The sequence below is a fragment of the Falco naumanni genome, chromosome 3 (genome assembly GCF_017639655.2).
Source record: "Falco naumanni isolate bFalNau1 chromosome 3, bFalNau1.pat, whole genome shotgun sequence".
Taxonomy (NCBI): domain Eukaryota; kingdom Metazoa; phylum Chordata; class Aves; order Falconiformes; family Falconidae; genus Falco; species Falco naumanni.
Genome location: NC_054056.1, coordinates 38522735 through 38544280, shown reverse-complemented (window position 1 = coordinate 38544280; position 21546 = coordinate 38522735). Strand labels below are relative to the sequence as shown.

At 42.2% G+C, this 21546-nt stretch overlaps 1 protein-coding gene across 2 annotated transcripts in view; it reads left to right on the top strand.

Moving 5' to 3' along the window:
- The first annotated feature begins 12246 nt into the window (after nt 1-12246).
- Nucleotides 12247-21546, top strand: part of MARCHF6 (membrane associated ring-CH-type finger 6) — a 50731-nt gene continuing 41431 nt past the window's right edge. Inside the window, exons 1-3 of one of the 2 annotated variants that reach the window (XM_040588122.1) lie at nt 12247-12344; nt 17304-17403; nt 18274-18347. In XM_040588122.1, coding sequence (XP_040444056.1) covers nt 12326-12344; nt 17304-17403; nt 18274-18347 — 193 coding nt within the window. In that variant the 5' untranslated portion in view covers nt 12247-12325. The remainder of the gene's footprint in view (nt 12345-17303; nt 17404-18273; nt 18348-21546) is intronic. The other variant, XM_040588123.1, reaches the window with a different exon arrangement.

Here is a 21546-nt window from a genome sequence, read left to right as displayed (position 1 = left end):
TTCCCCATAAAATGTTGATTTTAAAATAGATATATTTGGTCTGTCTTGTTCCAGGGCACAAGTACTTTTTTTTCTTTTCCTTTTCTTTATTTGGTATGAGTTATTTCATACAAAACTCATCCAATGTTCATTTTATATTTCAGGAATTTTCTGGGATTAATCAGCTAGAAGGGGGTAATTTTGTTTGCTTGTAATTGGAGCTGTGATTGTGCTAAAATATAAACACAATTTTGGTCTTCAGTACAGATAAGTTGCCTTGGATAAAAAGCTGCTCTTTGTGCCAGTAGAATTTACCCCACTTTTCAGAAGAGGCAATTTTCATGAGCAGAAGTCTGGCTTCTCCTTTGTAAACTCTTAGTGTGCACTTGAACAGTTTGATCTGGCTGAGATTTTAAAAAAGATCCTTTTTAAATCCAAGAGGACCCAAAAATCTCCACTGTAATATGATCCCCCACAGGTTGTACAACTTCTAGATGACCACTATGGTTTTTTTCCTAACTGGAAACAGGGAAAATGTTTGGTACTGTCACCAATTATTGAACAATTCTGGCAAAAAATTACTATACTGAATCAGTGTTTTAAACTACAAAATTTTAAAGCTCCAGAGCTCCAGGGAAAAAAAAAACAACTTTTCCCCGTGTTTGCTTGACTTCTGCAAACATGTCTACACTTAGTAATCTTGGTCTGGATCCAGGCAGCTTTGGACTGTATCCCACAGAGCAATACAGACGCCCAAATGCAACATCAAAGCAGCAAGTTGAAGGAAAGTAAATAAAAGAGCTTCTAATTATGTTACAAGGTAATTACCATACATAAATAAATTCAGAGCAATTAAGGTACTTTATTAAATAAATTTCCAGAGAGCACCTGTTCTTACTTTTTTTCTTAAAGCAAAATAATGAACTTTGACCTAGCAGAAAGAAATTACATTTCAGTGTAATCCTGCAAATGTTTGAGTCTGTGCTGGGGGTGAGTGTACCTACTCTACAGTCTCTCCCAGTTTAGCAAAATCAGTCTCTAAGAGCCCCTGAGCATACAGTGAAATAAACACATCATGGAGGATCTCAGAAGACAGAAAGGGTCTGGGCAGGGAAGGGGCCAGCCCACCATGTGTCTCCTGCCCAGTGCTGCCCAGGTGGGCACAGGCAGGCACGCGGGCAATGTGCATTACATGTGGGAGGCAATGCTTGGGCCAGGGAGGCAAACCCAGCTGCAGGCACTGCCCACCCTGCCTGGTTCAGAGAGGATGTCTGCTGCGTGTGGCATCAAATGCGGTGGTGTGGAAGCAGTTGTCTCCCCCTGCCCACCCAGACAGCTGCCTCTGCCCACCTGGAGAGTTAAAACTTTTGCAAGGGCTGTTTGTGCCAAAGCACCTGTGCCCACAAGGAGTGAACTCCCAAGCTCGCTCTACCACAGCTCATTTGTGAACTAGTGAGTTTCAGACTGGAGGTTTCAGCAAGGAGAAAGCATGAGCTTAAGCAGGAAACTTCAAGGCTTTACCAGATTCCCTTAAGGGCTGATATTAGCACCTCCAGCCCTAACAACTGCTAGCACACTGCTTCCTTCTGGTCTGAAACAAATGGATCTCCATTGTTTGACAAGATCTCAGAAAGCTGATAAGTGATGGGCCATGAGGGAAAAAGCTTAGGGGCACCTTACTGAATCCTTCGCAAGGTTCCTCACTAAGGCGCCTTGATTTTCCCCTTTTTTCCCCAGGAAGCTATAGAGATGATGGCCTGTCCTGTACCTGACACAGCAGCTGCCAGCAGGCAGGCCCCTTCCAGAGCCCTGTCTTGAGCTGCAGCTCAGACCTCAGGCCAGGTTTGTCTGTTCACTACAGCCTGTTCTCCTGGTTCAGAAGGAAAAAAACAACCCAAACCTGAAACCCTTCCCCAGCAAGCTGAAATCAAATCCCCAGTCACCTGCCTGTCTTCAAAGAGACCAGCAGTCTGCACTACAACTTATTAGATTCCCCAAATCTCACAGCTTGCTTGTAGGTTTGCTTGGGGAGCTCAAATAATTTTTTTGAGAGAAATCACCACTTGCTTCTACCAAGCCAGACCCCAGTGGGTTTCCTTTCCTCCTTGTGCAAACCTTGTAAGCCCAGATACTAACAACAAACAAGTTCTCCAGGGTATGGGTGATCTTCCAGCTTTTAATCTGGATAAAGAGGGGGAGAGAAAAAAGGGAAATCAGCCATCTTCTCCACAGAAGGAATTCATGGAGCCTCTACCGTAACATACTCTTTCTCATGGGAAAGTGATAGATTGACATTAATGGGATAGCATTTGTCTGAATATCCACAAAAAAATAAAACTTTGATATAAAGGTGATAGGAATAACACTGTGGGAGGAAGTCTTGGATAGGCTGGTCCTGAAGGAAGGACTCAGGACTTTCTATCCAAGACATATGCCCTCAGTGCGGCCTTGAAGATTTAACGTGAATAGGCTGTGTCAGAGATCCATGTTCAAGCTACTGCTCCACAATGCTCATCCGTGTGGAGACTGCCATACCCACATGGCTACTTCTTACCCACTGCCTTCTCTGGGAGATCCTGCCTTTGTACAGCTACTTATATTTTTGTGTGAGCAGGAACCAGAAGCCTGATTCCACTTGTTCCAGACACCAGTATACTACTAGCTATTCCAGCATCCCCTCTCTGGTTTTCAGCAAAAATCAGTGCCTGCTGCTGATCTTTTTCCCTGAAATTTCTTCAAAAGTGGCACCAAAACTGAATTTTGATCACATGGATTTTTCTGATGATATGTATTTATCCTTAAAAAAAATAAATCACAGCCAGTTCATTTCAGTTCCTCAGAGTTAAAACCCATGGTTTAGCTGAACACAACCATTTCTGTATATTATGCAATAATCATGATAAGTTCTTCCCTGTGAGAAAAGATGTAAATGCCAATGTTTTCAAATATAAAGCTCTGAGAGTAAAATTAATTCCCAGGAACAACTACTACATATTACGTGAGTTGAGAGCAAACAGTAAGCATGGCATGACTCAGAAGAACAGCGATGAAACTGCACATTTCTCGGTGAACTTGTGGATTATGCAAATAGATTCATAAATTAAACAACAGACTCCTGCCTTGGCATTTGTAATTAGAGCTCTTCATTACCATGCAAGATGATTTTATAATATAGGTTTGTTAAAAGGCCTGTTTTATGTTTTTGCTTTGATGGGATTAAAAGGTTTTGTGAAGTTTGGGAAACAACCAGTTTCCCTAAATGCAAACTTGATTTTGCACATTTCACCTGGGTGCAGTTCAGAGTAATTTTTGATGTGTTTCTGTTCATCTTTCAGGCAGCTGAACTACTGGCAGTTGTCTTGTTTACTTCTGAAAACCTCCCAGAGAACCTGCAGACTTCAAAGGCTATTAGGAACTCTCCATATTCTTTAAATATGGTATCTTTTTTGAGGAATTCATCTTTCTGTGATGTCCCAACAGCAGCTGAAAGTCAACAATTATAACCACCTTGTCACACTTTTAACTTTCTTTTCCTTTGTACTAAATGGATCTCCCTTTATATTAAATGCATATTTTAAAAAGATTTTTTTTTCTGAAAACAAGAAAAATATGGGTCTTGATGGCTTCAGATTTAAAAAACACCCAAGCAAGTCTGAGATGCTGAAGAAGAAGCCAAGCTCAAGCGAAGCTTAGAAGAGCCAAGCCCCTACAGGTCCCGGTCCTGCAATGCATACCACTTTCCCAAGCCCCCATTCACTTTATTCCCTGGGCTCCAGCAGGGACTTTGATTTGTCCATGGAGCACAACACTTAACACATATGGCAATTTTCTAAGTACAATGGATTTAGGATGGATACTCAAGTGAGTAAAAATTTGTATCTTTCAGCTTCCAACCCTCAATAAAATATTGTCATATTAAATACCTGAAAATGAGTAGGCAAAGCATCTTATTGAGTGTCTGTGATATGTGATACTAAAGTGCAGGAGATTAGTAACTACCTTTAAGAAACTGACAGAGATCAATACAGCAACTGGAATACAGCAAGCAGGGAAAGCGTGATGGAAAAGTCATTGAACTATCATTACATTTTAGTAAATGGTTTGTTGCTCTGCATATTATAAGGATGGGTTTTCAAAACCAGAAAGAGGTCTTTGATATCTTTCTAATCACATGTCTTTCTAAATTCAACCCTTTTTTGGTAAGGATGGCTGATCTGGGATTGATCCTACATCTAAAATCTAGAAGCCGATCCAAAGTGTACTGCATGATCACACACGATCCAAGAACATTTCAGATATAAACATGAAAGATGTATTAACCTAAGTACATCAACATATGTACATAAGCATACATTTTCAAAACCCAATTTTGGACTGCAGTGAGAAAATCTAAAGCAGAAAACCAAGCACAAGCTGTCTTTGCTGCACAGATTTCCAATTCACCTACATTCACAGATCCCCATTGCTCAGAGAAACTAGACAGCTCCAGGTCATCTTTCTCCAACCTACTTGGGCTTCCTCCTGCCGTTGCAAGATAAAAGGCCGCTGGTGAGGACACATTAATTCACACATGCGCACTGCTCAGTCAGGCTGCGCTGACATGCTGCCAGACTAGATCCAGTCCTTCACAGTCAGATTCACCCAACAGGCTCCTCACATGAGGCCATTTGGTGTGTCAGTGCTGGAGCAGTCCCACAGCCCATCCCTGTCCCCTGCCTCCTCCCTGGTGGGAAGCTAAAGCCTCTCTCTTTCCTCTTGACTTTGGACTGCTTGATACTGCCAACAGGACATTTTAGCAGGTAGCATTTTGCACAGAATTTCCTAGATTTGAACCAAAAATTCACTGAATGTCATTAGGATGATGGTGACCCCTACCTGGGCCCTCTGCAATAAGGCAAGGTTAGAAAGTCCCGGCACATTCTTCCCACATCACCCTGGAGAGAGGGACAAAAGCCAGTCCCTGGGGCAGGAGGAGGGACTGCTCCCTGCTGGGGCTGAAGGACCACGGCACTTTCTGCAGCTGAGTGGAGGCAGAGGCCGTCAGCCTCTGGCACATCGCCCAGGTGCTCCTGGGGGAAGCACTCGGTCCCCAGAGCTTTCTCCCCAACCACCTCCAGCCCCAGCTGAGCACAGGCAATGGGTCACTCAGCTCAAGGGGTTCTGGAAGTTGTAGGACGTGATCTGGGGTTAATTCTAGTGACAGACGATACAGCAAAATACGGCAGCCTGAGGCAGGACAGCAGATCCGCAGCCCCTGGTGACTCACTCGTTCAGCTGCCACCAGCGCTGGCAAGGTGCAGGGCAGCTGTGCAGGATGCTGCTTCCGATGTTGAAGGCTTCAGACATTTGGAAATGCCCTGGGGCTGCTCCTGCTCAGGTAACAGGCTTAATCAGGTGGCAGCATTCGAGGCAACAGGTTTCCCAATATCGACAGCTGTTTGTTTCATGACCCATCACATTGCCAGACGCCCTCAGCCGGGTGCCTACCACCCTGGTCCCTGCCTGGCTGGCCCGCTGCAGAGCCCAGAGATGCTCCATCTCTGGCACCCTCTTCTCCAAGCCACGGAAGCCCCTGCCGGGGCCGAGCAGAGGTGCCCTCTTGTGGCACCCCTGGAGCTCCGTCACCTCTCTGGATCTGCCCATGCTCCTGCTCTCCAGGTCTCTGTTACCATGAGGCTGCTTCATTGCATGTTCCATAACCTTCCTGTGGACTGAGCTTAGGCTGACTGGCCTGTAGTTCTCTCGATTCTCCTTCTCCACCTTGAAGATGGCTGTGACACTTGGCTTTTTCCCATTTTCAAGGATCTCCCCCTGTTACCAGCTCTTGACTTCTTCTAGCCTCCCTCCTAGCCCCGCGTCCTCTCAGTCACCTGCACACCCCTCTCCTCCCAACTTATCACACTCACCTTGGCCATGCTATTCACCATAATCCTTTCCACCATGGTTGGCATCTGTGTAGCTCCTGGCTGCTCTTCCCACACTTCTGCAAGGCAGGACCCCGCTGCAGAGGAGAAACTCTGCTTGCCCAGCTTCAGATTATGCCTATCAGGTCTAAGATTGAGGGAGGACAACAGAGTTGTCCATTTGCTTTCCTTGAAGCTACTGTGAGGTTCGGGCCTCCCAAAGAGCTCCCTGTCCTTTACTGTACAAAATTCTCCCCTGTCCCTTCCACAGAAGCAGGATCAGGAACTGGCTCAGGGGGACCAGGAGTATGTAAGGACAGCAGACAGAGGGCATGCCCTCACAAGGCTATAATTTGAAGACCCCTGCTTTCTTCCTGATAAAAGATTGTTGGAAGAAGGTTCGCCGGAGTCAAGAAGACGCTCAATATGAGTTACGCATCTTGCTCAACTTTATCAGTTTCTAACACTACTTATATAGAACCGATACACATGCATATTCGTAAAGCAGAAATATAATTGGTTAGTAGTCTCTAAACTCACGCGGTTCTCACACCCCTAATTATCATGACTAAAATAAGAATTCTATCCATGTAGCTAATTGTGTTGCTGTGCTTCAGCCTTGTAGTTTGTTACTCCCCATTTTCCCATACCGGTCCCTATCTTACCTGGCCCTGCACCTGCTTTCCCAGCAGCTGTAGCTTGTTACAGCCACGGCCTGTTGGCACAACATAATGACTTGGTCTCAGGATTCAAGAATAGCTCAAGGCTACCTTTCTTGTTAACTTCAGCACAATTCTGATTACACGCCTATTCTAACACCAGGCCTGGACTGTGCAGATCTTCAGAGATTCTAAGGCCATGCTTCTGCAGCCATTCTTCTACAGAAGATTAGTAAGAGAATAGGAGAAAGGAAGAAGGGAACTAAACTTGAGGGTTCAGGGAAAAACTAAAGAGCAGAAACCCTCTTTGCCACAGTGAAAATTTGGTACGGGTTTATGACAGCAATTTGTGTTTTCGGTGCTCAGCTGATAAGGACTCAGAAAATACAGGGTCTCAGAAGACTCTTCCTTCTAAAGCAGAGATAAACCAGACACTCCTTCCTAAAGCAGGGACCTTCTCAGACACTCCTCTTTGAAAAGGACAGATTCCAAACAGGTTTGTTCTCAGGAGCTAAATGAGGATGCTGAGTGAGCTGAGCTGTTCAGATACTCTTCAGACCCTCTGAGGACAAGGCTGTGAGAAAGAAATACCATACACTGCTATTTCTGTGTGTTTCATCATCTTTGTGAGATGACACTTTAGCACTTTTAACAAGGCAGAGGCCCTAGCAGAGGCCCATCTGACATCATGACTCCATTAGAAAATGAGTGTAACAAAATGTTTAATTGATCCACAGAGCAAAGAAAATGTAGATTTTGAATAGTAAATGTGTTTGATTTTCCATGTCAGTCATCCAACTGAAAATCTACTTCACTGAGCCAAGCATTTTGCTCTCCTCTTCAGACATCAAAAGCATTAAGTGGTTCCTTCACTGTATTCACTGACCTTACACTGAAGGCAGTACACACAGCAAATACATTATTGCTATAGGGAAACAAGAAAAAGCTGGGGTTTATGCCCAAATTCTCAGTGCAAAAGCTGCAGTGAAGCAAAAGTTACTACAGAAATCCACCTCCTAAAAGAGAGGTCATTGACTCTGATCAACCGGTAATAACTCTGACCTTTAGACCACAGCTCACTTTCCCCTGGCCAACCTTTTTCCTGTTGCTGCAAAACGCTTGAGATAAAGTAATGACAAGTCATTAGAAGTCGAAGTCCTTCTATATTTCTTTCATAGTCACGTGCAGCAGAAGCAGAGGCAGTAACATAGGTGTCGTTACAGAAAGTATCTAGTGGCTATGGGGATCATTCTCCACAATAGACACATTCTCTTTTTGGCAACACTCACAGTTTTAAACAAAGCAGAACTGAACCCTGCTGTGAGGAGTTCAATTTAATTTGGTTTGCAGTCCTAACCTCCAATAACATCTGGAAGGTCAAGAAAAAAGGTTTCTAGCAAAATAAGATTGTTCCTGCTAAATATTGAGGATAAATCCTATCTGCTGTCATCTGTAAGGCTATTTTCACAGATTTTTAAAGACATGAGAACCAAGACGTCCTCAGAAGGACTTATAAGCATTCACCTGACAATGGTAACATGTTTGACATGATGCCTTCTATTACCAAGGAGAACAAGAAGTATGAAAAAAAAAAAGGGGGGGGGGGGGGGGGGATAATTCTAATCTAAAGACACAGATATCTATCTATCTAAAAGGTTCACTTGAAGTTGATGGAAGTGTTTTACTTAAAGAACCATATCTTTCAAATGATACTACAGTTTTTAGGAATGGGATATTTCAGAAGACAAATATAGCCCTTTTGTTTTTTTGGTTTTGGACACGGGGTCCTTCACCAAGCAACAGCAGCCACAGAGCTCTGAATCCTAAGTAGATTAGTAACAGCCATCGGCTCCACTCGCATCATGACAGCGGGATCCAAACTGAGTTGACAGAGCCTATGTTTTGAACAGAAAATCCACTATAAATAGTACATGAGAAAAGATCCTGATGCATTTAAGCACAGTAATTTGGTAATGCGCATTCTTCAGATTTTGAGTCATGAAGTTCTGGAAATACTACTTTACTGCGTGGAAATGTATATGTGTCAATCATACAAGCATTACTTAACTTCATGTAATCTGGACATATATAAACAGCCTTGATTGTCTTCTCAGTCAAACCTATTAAACTGATTTCTCTTGGAATATTACTTTAGACTAGTTTTTTTACACTCAAGCAACAAACACCTCACCTCCCACTGAAAATTCCAACGGGCTTAGTTACTTTCTTGGTTGAAATGTTAATACTCCATAGAACAAACCCCAGTGCATAGCCAAGCATCTCCTCAGAAATAATTTCTAAAATAAGCAGTTCTGGAGCCTATACTATGACTATGCATGACGGTGCTCAGCCATGATGGCCATCCCTAAATTCATGTCCGATGCAGTACTGCTATGCATTTTATAGCATACAGTGTGTATGCAAAACATGAATCAGAAGTCACGTTTTCATTCAGAAAGCTTGACTCCTCAGGTAGCTACTAATCATAGCCTAGGTTCAGCAAGAAGCAAACTCCAGCTGAAAGGAGACACATCGGTCAATAATGAGGCTTCAGAGTCAGTATTTAATATCAGTGCAAGAGCCTGGGCCATCCTCCTGGTGCAGCAGTGCACGTTATTGTATATGCAGTACGTCTGAGAACACTTCTCTGTCGTGCCAGGAATCCACTCCTGGGCAGGGGCAGCTTTATGAGATGGCGGGGCAAAATGACCTGTCACCAGGAAGCGCGTCCTTTACAGGCCCTGCAGTGCACCGGGAAGATCCAGGGTGGCAGCGGCTTTCATCACAGTGTTTCTGTAGTCCATAGAGCTTTGTGCTTTCCAATTGTGCCAGACTAATTTTCTGTAAGCCATACTTAGTGCTATATACCAGAGTGCCTACTCTAACAGTTTTTTTCCTGCCATAGAAGCTCTAGACTTTGCTAGCCATGATGCCTCATTCATTTGGGAACCAGATACGTGTTCACCCCAAATATTGCCCGATTTTTTAGGATAAACTGACATCCATTTGGTTTTCCTTAAAATAATCCACTATGTTTTCCACATTCCTGTAACCTGCTGTTCATAACCAGCTGAACCATTTTTGTGGTGAGAGTCAGGTGGACAGCTGAGGAAAAGAACTAAGACAGCATTGAAAAAACCTAAATGACTCATTAAGAAAATAAATGTGTTTTGGAATGTTCAGCTAAAGAAAAACTGAAACGCATTAACTTTTTCTGTTTTGGCTTTTTCAGTGCTTCAAACTTTTAAAATAACTCCAAAAACATATGGGAATAATTTTCATGAAGTCATTTTAAAATGGGAGAAAAGATGGAAATGTCATAGTAAAAATGCTGGATAGTTTCAATTTTGCAATGTTTATTTTGTATTCTCTTAAGAGAACTTTTGGAAAAAAGACAATATATTTTCTAAGCATTTAAATGTTACAAAGCCAAAATATTTTACCAAAATAAAATGCCATGTTCAAAATAATCTTGCCTTTTTTCCACTCCTCCCACCCACTCTAAATACACCCTTCCTTTTCCCATAACCTTCTGTGATTTGGGGTTACATCTATAACTGTCCTAGGCTTCCACTTGTAAAATTTCCATATTTCCACTTTTATCCAGATAATAACTAATTTGGAGCAGAGATTGTTTTTCAGTATGTTTGTTCAATGCCTGTTGGCACTAATTCTTTGCCTTGATGACAGTCAGAAGCTAATAACAATCTCCTAACATCCTCCTCTAATGAAACTTAAAGACTCCTTAAGCTGTGGGTATTTCTCAGGCGAAGAACACCTATTACCAGACAGATGAAGATCAATAACATGTTCACCAAAAACACCAAGAAGGCAGAGAGAGATTTAAGTTAACTGACAATAAAATATTCAATATTTTTCTTTTCTGTTTAAATCGTAATGGCCTGCCTTCAGCTCACTTCTACTGATAACCTGTTGTGTAGCCCATATGGAAACACTGAGTAAGAATGCAATTTTGGGATTAATTTTCTCTAAATGCTGAGAAGACAGCATACATGTAATGTTTGTTAGGTAACTTAAATGACTGAATAGATAGTTACAGAGAGGAATGAAATTATTTACTAGCAACATATAACAACTCATTTCATCTAATGAGCAAAAGCTTTCATCTAATTTTAAAAAGTCTACCATGAAAGACCAAAATTGGAGAATTATGTACATTAATCCTGCCAGGGTCTTTTGAATGTGAATGATAATTCAGAGACTTTTCTATGACATTCAATTTGTATTTATCACAGCAGAATAACAATGGTTACATGTTTGGGAAATAAAGAGGGGAAATTAAAAATGTACTTGGAAATTGAAGTGACCCATGTCTCATTGTTCTCGTGGATTTTCCCTCATTCAGACAAATTGAATATACTGGCATTTCTCATCCTCAGTACTGCGGTGGCACTTTTTTGATAAGCCCAGATAATTTGTCAAGATGAAAATGAGCTTACTTTTAAAATAAACTGATTTTTTTCTTTAAGTTATAAGCGCGAGTTTTTCACCTTGCCTTTCTGAGAGGGAGGACACAGAAGAGCTGAATATAATAGCATAGCCCACACGTGTTTTATTGCAGCACTTTAATTGTACAGCTGCTGGAGACATTTTCCTGAGTACCTTTGCTTACACCAGCCAGTGTTGTATATACCACCAGCTTGAAGAAGGTAATCTTGAAGGGTACTAACGTGGTTAAGGTGGGGAGGGGGGTGCGGGAAGAGGTCTAAAATTGTAACTTGGGCATATGCCACCCCTGCACTTTAAGTCCAGGCTTTAACTACCATCCGCTCTGCTGCTGATGTGATGACCAGAGCCTTAATGCAAAGGATTTAATGACTGGTTGGGCACGAAGGGTCATACGGCAGAAAGAGCTGAAAGTTGCTGTGACTCGTTGGTCAACTAGAAGGGTTAAAATAGCTGCCACAATGGAAAACCAAAATCACATGCGCATGCATTTCATCAGTTTAGACTTTCTCTTTACCCTTAATGAAATGAACTTCTGCGTTCTCCCTTAGTAAGATCCTTGCCAGCTCCCCAGAGACCACCCGATAACTTTCTGCACACCCAGCAGAGTACAAAGTTTTAACGTTCACTGTCGCTGCCTCATCTCCGCTACTTAGGCCGGCAGGAACTGAAAATATGAAGTGATTAAGCGGAAAGATACTTTTGTGTTTACCGAAGAATTTATTAGTTCTATTGGACGTTCCAGGCTCCAGAAGGAGAGCTGCGATGTGAAGAAGCACACCGGTAACCGCTGCCTCCTGCACGGAGGGGGCTGTTCCCAGGGCCAGGAGAAGGCCGCGGCCTCGGCACCCCCGACTGCCACACCGGCCCCACAAAGCCTGGCCGACACCCAGGGAGAACGCGGCCTTTCCCTTCGGTCTGGGGGAGAATTCAGCATCGGCTTTAGCCGTGCACTGCCCGGCTTCCCTGCCCTTCCTATATGCTGCCGGTCCCTCCGCCTCCACGGCCGCCAACCGCCCTGTCCCCACTCGCCCCCCGCCGGCTCGCTCCTCGGAGCGGTGGCAGGGCCACGCGCTGCCGCAGGGGGGCGGTCACGCCGCAGAGACCGTCGGGCCGCCCGCCCCGCCCGGGCCCCGGCCCCCGCCCCCGGGCCTCCCGGGCCTCCCGCCCCGCCAGGAGGCGCCCGCGGCGAGAGCGGCGCTCTGGCCCCGCCGGCTCGGTGGTGCGGTCTCTACGGCGCCCGCACCGCTTGCCCGCGCGGCCCCGCCCCCCGCGGTCACACCACTCGCCCGGCCAGCGCTGCGTCAGCCAGGCAAGATGGAGACGGCCGAGGAAGGTACCGCGCTCCTTCCGCGCCCGCCGCTAGCCCCGGCCGCGCGGGGGCCCTGCGCGGGCCGCCCCGGAGGGCGGAGGGGTGGGGGAAGCGCCTCCGGGCCCGCCAGCCGCCGGGCGGGCCGGGGGCTGTTGACGTCGGGAGGGGGCTCCGCGTACCGGGGCTGCAGGTGCCCGCGCCGACGCCGACCCCGGCCCCCTCCCCCCGCTCTCCGCCACTGCCGGGCCCGCGGGGGGCGGCGCGCGCGGGCTGGCGCGCACGCGGGTGCCCCTTACATAACCGCGGCCGTTGGGGGCCGGGCGCTGCGGGGGAGGGGGGGCGGTGCTGTGGTAACACCCGGCTGGGGCCGCCCGCGCGCCGGGCTGCTGCGGGCCGGGCCGCCTGGGGCTGCCCCCCGCTGCGGCTGCCCCTGCTGCGGCCGCCCCTGCTGCGGCCTTCGGCGGGGGCGCGGGGCCCAGCCGGGGCTCGGGGAAGGGGCAGCCCGGCGCGGGAAGCAGGAGGCGGTTGGTGCGGGCTGGGGCAGGGGCCGTGAGGAGGGGGCTGCCCCCAGGCGTGCAGAAGGGGCCAGTTTTGGTTTGGCCGGCAGACGCCGGCGTACCCGGTCCTGTAACTTGGCGAGTTTTAAATTTCCACTTTAAGCTGAGCAGTAATAGCAGTTTCAGCAGCTGCTGCTGCTTTCGCAACGTTAACTTTGTCATGTACGCTAGAAAATTGAAATTGTAAAAACATGCAGGAGCTGATAGGTTTCTCTGTCTCTTCTACACAAGACTGATATGTAGTAACTTACCTCATTTTAAAAAAGAAGTTGCCAAAGAGATTATAGTCATGTTTTTGCAATGTCTAGTAGTTTCCATTTTTATGGGCGTTGCTTTATTTGAGATCAAATGTGGGTATGTTTTGTCAGCACTTCTGCGGTGCTGGGTTGATGTTGAGGAGATATGCAGTTCAAGCTGATGATGCAGAACTTCCATAAACCAGGACTTGGTATCCTCGCGTAAACAAAAATAAATAAAGGATGTATGCCGTGCTGTTTCTTGCAGTATTTGAGCTTTGTTTATCATCTTAAGCAATAACTACAAATAGATATTGCAGTAGCAGGACAGTTCCAAGGAAAGTGTTTTGTGTCTTGGCTTTCGTTACTTTGGCATCATTTTGAATGTAGCTTTTTATCTAGTGGCACTTGATTTTCCAGCTTGAGAGGATTCAAAAGAAAAAAACTGGAAAAATGTGAAACTGGATGAAATAAGATGGCACCGTTGTAGAAGCAACACCCTTGAGTTGTGCTGTTGACATCTTTAGTATCTGTGAAAACAGATGGCTTATCAAAATATTTTGTGTTTTTAAAATCTAACAGCTTTTAGAACTGCTTGCTGCACTCTGTCATGCCTCTGTAGACCAACAGTCTCTGCTTGGAATTTGGACTTTTCTGATTTTATACATCTACGTGTTTGTATGTGGTCTTTTAACATATATACGTAGCCTTAGATATTATGTTGTAATCTTATCAATGTTACCCTCAAAATCTCTGAGTAGTAGAATGAAAGTAACTAGTCTATACACTCACTTTCCATAAGTGCCACTAGAAAGTCACAACTGCTACAGTTTCAAACTTCAATTCCTACTATTAAGAGTTTCATGACACCTGCCAGAAGGCTGAGGAGACTTACCAAGGTTAGAACGCTTTAAATATTGGTAGCAGAAAACATTGTGTTAGTGCCTTAAGGAAGAGGAAATCCATGCTCTAATAATGTTGTTGCTCTATATATTCTATATATATGCTCTAATAATAATTAAAAAAAAAGCAGCCTGTACTGCTGCTGCTGCAGAGTCAAATGGACTTTTGTAACTACTGATAGCCTATTAACAGTGTTATGGCCGTTGTGTTTCTGATGGGTTTCATGCTTGACTGACTTGCATTGCAGAAAACTTAACTGGATGGTGGGAGCTCTGATGAGAGAGGCACTTTAGGTAGCTGCAGCTGCTTTGCCTCTGAATGGATGTGAGAGTTGTTTCTCTGTAGCACCTGAAGGCGCCAGATACCAGGTTTTCCTGGTAAGAGGTGCTCCTCTTTCTCTCCAGTTAAATCAGTTTGTTGCTGTCTTGGTTTTGGCTGGGGCAGAGTTAGTTTTCTTCCTAGGAGCTGGTACAGTGCTGTGGTTTGGATTTAGTACGAGAGTAATGTTGGTAACACACTGATGCTTTAGTTGTTGCTAAGTAGTACTTACTTTGAGTCAAGGGCTTTTCAAGTTTCCTATGCTGTGCCAGTGAGGAGGGGCACAAGAAGCTGGGAGGGAGCAGAACCACAGCAGCTGACCCGAGCTAGCCAAAGGGATATTCCATACCATAGAATGTCATGCTTGGTTATATATATATATATGGGGGGAGTTGGCTGGGGCCTGCTGATCAGCCTGCTGATGGTTGCTCTGGGACTGGCTGGGCATCAGTCAGCGGGTGGTGAGCAATTGTTTTGTGCATCACTTGTTTCTCTTGGGTTTTATTGTTCTCTCTTTTTGTTATCTCCCTTTTCGTTCCAGTTATTATTACTGTTAGTAATAGTATATTTTACTTCAGTTATTAAACTGCTCTTATCTCAACCCACAGGTTTTACCTTTCCTCCTCCCTATCTTGGGGGGGAGGGGGACATAGTGAGCAGCTATGTGGTACTTAACTGCCAGCTGGGGTTAAACTGTGACAGTTGCTAAATAACAATCTTCACTTTTGGATGTTAGTGACGAACATTCTGTTAGAGAAGTGATAGGCAGAGAATCATTTTTTAGTGGAACAAAAAAAACACTGTATTACCCAAGGCCGTTCTTTCCAAAATGCATGCATGAAGAACGGGATACAAAGTGTGTGTGCAAGTAGAAAATCAGTGTTTATTACACAGTGGAATTCCCTCTGAACATTACAGTAGGTCATAAGGTAAATGTTGACCCTCAGCGGGGTTTATTGATTTGAAGCTGTTGGCTGCTTAATGCTCCAGATTGTTACACTCATGTTTATTTGGATTTATAAAACAAATGGGAATATCTAGAAATTGTCTTAGCCTTTGAAAAAAATATTTAGTTTTAACTTATTGTAGTAAGCTAACAGAGGAAATCCTCTTCCAAATAAAGAATTCATTTGCTTTTGGTACAGCAAATCATGTTTTTCCTGACAGACTTGAGAATAAGTGAACAGTCTGCCGTGAGAGCCAACGGACCATTAATGAGCAGGTTCAGAGAGCTGTGGGGGCCTCTCAGAGAACAGTGTGCATTTAACTTGCTGGTGCCAGAGTGTTCTTATAGTAGCGGTTTCACATTCTGCCTTGTGTGCTGGCTGTAGGGCTTGCCTGACCCTTTATGCAGCTGATCCAGCATACGAAGTTGTCAACTTACTGCAGTGAAATAGCTCTCTTTGAAAGAGTGCTGGAGGAAGGTGGGCATGCCTGTCAGTTGAAGAGGCCTGTCTTGTTCAGCCATCTTAAATGCTCTCTATAGTAAAAGACTCATTTGTTAGGTGAAGTAGTGGTTCTAGTTGTTCTTGACGGCAGAGAAACCAGGGATTATTGATGTTTGCAGCAATATGTCATTGCTCAGTATGGCTGTGATGGAAGTGCTCTTTACCTCTCTTTGTAGCATCATTGGCATGATATTGAATACATGTTTCTGTTAATTCTAGCTTTTAGGCCTGCATGAATGAATTGAAACCTCTTTTTATGGATAGAAAAATTATTTTCTTTGGAATCACTTGAATTCTTATGCTTTATGTGTAGAAACTGTTCTAATGTTGTGTGAACCATGGATATGGTCATGTTGTGACTTTTTTATAGAAAAACATTTTGGAACTTTTTGTTAAAAAATGTGGAAATCTCCAAAAATTAACTAAGAACAAAGATAGGTGTTTCAGACTTGAAACTGCATATTTTCAGTGTTCTTAGGTCAGTACTTCAAGTTTGTTTTTTATAACAAAGATTTCTGATGTAGATGTGTTAGTCTTGCAGGTTTGCTGAATGGTGTTTGATAGAGAAATAATTAACTAAAGAGAAAATCCAAAACTTAAATCTTCTGTAAAAATGAACATTTTATGTTCATTTCCTTAATGTAAGTAAAAGGAGGAGTAATAGGACTATACCATTCATCTCAATAAGCGAGTAAAATACTTCATTTTTATTTATATTTAGTTTTCTGTTTAAATGGTCTGTATAACCAGATGATATTAAAATAGACATTTGTTCTTTAGAGGGAGAGGTCTACACTTGCTTCTTTGTCTACAAAACATCTTGCAATCTTTAATTGTAAGAAAATGTCAAAAATAAACATAAAGGAGGTGTGGGACCCATTTAAACTATGAAATAAGAAATAGAAGATGTCTTCCCTCCTGTGACTAGACTGTAGACTGCTAAATGGATGGCTTTTTTCGACTCTGGTAGCAGACTCGCAAAACACCTATTTCTCTTTATTGTGACAGGGTTTTTTTCCCCTTTCATAAGAGCACCAAGGGACACCCATGTTAGGTTCAAGAGTAGCAAATGGTGACAAATTTAAGTCATTGTCAGGCACCAGTGAATCTCTTCTGCTCAGTCTTCAACTTGTTCAAAATCAGATGGAATTTTTCTGTTTCAAAGTCACTGCTTTCAAGAAGATTATTATTAACAGACTATGTTTTAGTGATAACTTTTTTAGGCAAAGAGCACCTCTGCATGTAGTTTTACTATGTCTGTTTCCTAGACATCTTAAAAATATAAGACAGCATGTTTGGGTTTTTTATAACATGATCAGGCAGATAACATTCTTGTTGGTTTTCTGGTGATCTCTCAGTCTTCCTGTCTTGCACCAGATAAAATCTGTCTTTAATCCTCTTTCAATTTATTTTGGCTTCATTTTGCTACATGGCAAAGTTTCTAGAATTTAATTGTATAATTTGTCTTGTAAATTTCAGTTCTTTTAAGCAGTAGTGTAATAAGCTTTATGTCCTTGTCAGCAGATATATGCAGAGTCTGTCGGTCTGAAGGAACTCCTGAGAAACCCCTCTATCATCCATGTGTGTGTACTGGCAGTATTAAATTTATTCATCAGGAATGGTAAGTTCTGTATTTATGTTTTTTTTAAAAAAATTTTTTTCAACAAAAACATCAGCATTCTTCTAAAAACAATACTTCCTAAGTCTTCAGGTTGAGTACTAAGAAAACCCAATTTTCAGTGGAAATGTGTTAGGGATTTTGAAGTTTTTTACATGATGGTTCATTACAGTTCACAAAGAATTTATCATTAGATATGAAAAGAAAGTACTGATAATTGTTTGTGTTTAGGACTACGGTTCTGCTGATATGTCAGCTTTATGAAAACTAAGCAGAAAAATGAGTACACTGGGGCTTTTTGTGCCAACTTGTAGTTGTGAATGAAAAGAACATCTAACCTCATAGCAAGAAATAAAGATACCATAGTACTTTTTGGTCATTTTGAGGTGTATGTTTGTTCAGGGAAAAGCTAAAGTGAAAACTATAATTCTGGTCTAGCATACGTTCCTTTTGATGGTATTTTAATAATTAATTTTAAAATTTTCACAAATACAACAGTTATAAATCTTTCAAGATATGACACATATGCATTCAGCTAAGATTTAGAAGGAGTGGTGTCACTAGTGGGTGTCTCTGTCAGAATATATGCTTTATTAGCCTTCTCAATAACGTACTCAAAGAACATACTTTGTCAATAATGTAAGTGATATATTTGAAGAGTTGCTGTTAGTCATAGTCAGCTTACCTTTTTTTACTTTTTGGAACTTACTTGATGGCCTAAAAACATTTAATAAATGTGCTAATTTAAGTCATCCTTGTTAGTACCAATACCCTGATTTATATTTGAAAACAGAATTGGTGTGTTTTTCATGATGAAGGTATAAAGTGGAGAGATGTAATAGTGTGTTTTAATGTGATCACTTCTTATTGCAGCTTAGTTCAGTGGCTTAAACACAGCAGAAAAGAATACTGTGAATTATGTAAGCACAGATTTGCTTTCACACCAAGTAAGTATGTTTTACTGTTCCTATCTTTTCAAATTTTTTTTCTCTTTGTATATATGAAGTGATTACTTCTTCATTCAGCATGATAGATCCAAACTTGTGTTTTAACTTACATTTTCTTGTTTGAATTGCACTTCTTATGCATATTATTGCAGACTTGTGAATTGTTTAAATAATGGATAATCTGGTTGTTCCATAATCTTGCATGAGCCATAGAAGAAACAGTATTCTGTACCTTTTCTCACTGCCTCAGTCCCATTCTTTTGTTGCCAGCGTTAGTGTATGGCTTGTTTCCAGCTTCAGTGATAAATGAGTGTTTGAAAGTCTGAATGTTAAGGTGAAACCATAGCAAAATTTGAATTGGAAAACTGGTTTTCAGTTGTATTTCAAATATCCACCTGTAACACTACCATATGACTTGTCATTTCAATTCAAATTATATTGACAGATAATGCAAATGATAATTATTCCACTAGCATTTCAGTCAAGATACAGTAACTACCTGGTATTACATTGCCTTTTATGTTAGATTCAACTAAATTAGCCAACTTATGATGAAGAATGACTGTATCTTTATATAGTTCCAAGAGGATTCTTAATTACATTTTAACTGATAGTAGTAGAAATAAGTGAGGTCCTTTGGCTTGGTGGCAGGCTAGGCTCATTATTTAGCATTGCCAACTTACTGCCTGTTCAACAGGTAAAGTGGTTCTTGTGCTATCTATTTTTCTTTACAGCTGCTGAGCACAGTTCTTCATGGTGCAAATACGTAACTTCTCAGTTTAGAAAAAAATAATTATCTGCACTGTAGTTGGGAAAGATGGTGAGGTTTGAGTATTTTAGGTGTGTGGTACAGTAAAAATTAAAGCTCCTTTTCAGAGTAGCTGGTCCCAGTTAGAAGTATAGACTGTTCATCTCATCTCCTGTTCCCCTTGCCGCCTTTGTTTTTTTCTACTAGTTTTGTACATTGGTAGAGAAAACTGAGGGTAAGGACCCAGATCGCTTAGTTAATGTATTTCGTGTTCCAAAAATCCTGTAATACTCCTTTCTTCTATATATTGAATCAGAATTTTCCATTTCTGCCAATGACTAATTAAACACATTAGACTTTAAATGATCAGCAGTGAAATGTAGAATACTAACTCTGTCTTACCACTGTGAGGAGAACAATATATTTTACTTTGGTCACAGAAACGCTTTCAGGTTATTCTTTTTAAATAGTACAGAGACCTGTATAAGACATGTAAGAGGGATCTTATCTGCTTGCAGGTTTTATTTGTAAACATTTTTATAAAGTTGTTACATTGCTTCTGTTTGGAAGCTTTGCAAATTGAGAGTGATCCCCATTTCTGGAGCTTCCTACAAGCTAATTAGCTTTTTTCAAAATGGTTTTCTGCTGTGAGGTCCTCTACAGAATCTAGTGTGCAAGACCAGAAGACTGTATTTCAGTGATTTACTAGTTGTTAGGAAGAAAGAGGACTTTTTAGTTTTGTATGAGAAGAAAAGAAAGACAAAAGTGTAGTGTTCTCCTTAGGATATAGAAAAGGAGAATAAAAAGTTCTAAATGAAGTACACTGTATATATGTTACACTGCAGAAGTTTAATCCTTGACTGCCATAGCTGTTACCAGCACAGCTGGTAATGTAGTTGCAGGTTATGGACACATAGAAAACAAAATGGAATTATTGGGGTTTAACAAGTTACCTTTTGTCATAGGAGCCTTGAAACTGGTAATAAGGAACCTCTTTCTTCTCTGTGTAGTAAGTGCTCCCTCCACGTTCAGCCTCTAGCAAAGATCTGTTTATCATCCTGTCGCACACTGGCCACTCCCCAGACTGAGCACCCTCAGCTGATAACGTTTGCTTCTTTGCTTTCCACGCTATAGGGTGCTTTCTATTCTACCAGGCTGCACAGTGATAGCATATGTCAGGTACCTAGCACAGATTCCTCCAGCCCTCTCCCCTCAGCATGTCGTCTTTCATTGTTTCCTTCACACCCAACACTCACTCAGTTACAGTTTCTTTAGTTGCTCTTAGCCCTCTTTATTTGGAAGATAGTGTGGCTGTCCAGTCTGAAAGATGGATCTGCTTGTGGGAGCTGGGAAAGAGTCACAAGTGCTGGAGATAGAATAAGGCAGAGATGGGATTGATGTATATACCAGTCATCCAAAACAAAGTTGGATCTGTCCTATAACCATGCCAAGTTACAAGCACTCTCAGATAAGTTAATTCACTATGGGGTGTGGTGGAATAAACGCATGTACATAATTAGTATTGGGGCTTCAGTGGACAGTCACTAAGTTGAGAATAATAGTTCAGTAATACCAGCAACTCCTCTTTTAGCTTGGCTTGCTTATTAAAGCTGTTGCATTTTTGACAGAATGACAGCTTCTTTACTAGTATAACTTTTTGTATATGGAGTATTCATAAAATATTCCTAGTGCATGTATTCTTTAAGTTCTGTAACATCTTGTGACTTCTTTAGCACCTGACCCCCTAAGTTACTCATGGTTTGGAAGGAAGAAAGTAGAAGGTTCAGCTTGCATCTTGGCAGGAGTACAAAGGAAGTAATTTTTCTATTGAATAACAGCATCATTCTCTAGAAGTGTTTAGTCGTGTAGGCAAATGTTTGTTTTTCAAATGCATGCTTTGAAGCTAAATTTTATGTTGTAAAGATCATTGCTTTTCTGCAGTTCTTCAAGTTATGAATTAATACAGCTATTAAAAGTAGCTTTGGACTTTTCTGTCATGGTGCTTGTTCATTTTTGACTTGTTTTCTTTTCAAGTTTTTAAAGAGCAACTACTCTGTGTTCTTTTTGTCCCCGCACATCTGCTTTTCTTTGTCACGTGCTGGCATGCACTTTTCTTGATGTTACACTAAACATTTATAAGCACTGAATCATGAAAGAAAGTGAGGCTGTATTTCCTGAGAGAAGATAGTTTTCAAAATTTTTCTTTTCCATAGAAGGTAACAATAATAAATATTTTCAAAAATATAAATATGGAAGTAGACTAGCATGGTCTTTGGCTGGAGATTGGGATGGGTTCATTCTTCTGCTTCCTAAGCAGCTGCATTGCTGGTGTTTGATACAATGTCACAAGATTAGTTAACACAAAGATTGTGAAATGGAAGGAAGCCATTTCGGTAGGATGTTCCTTGTTTTATAAATTATTATAGTCTGAAAAAAGCTTTTGATTTATGC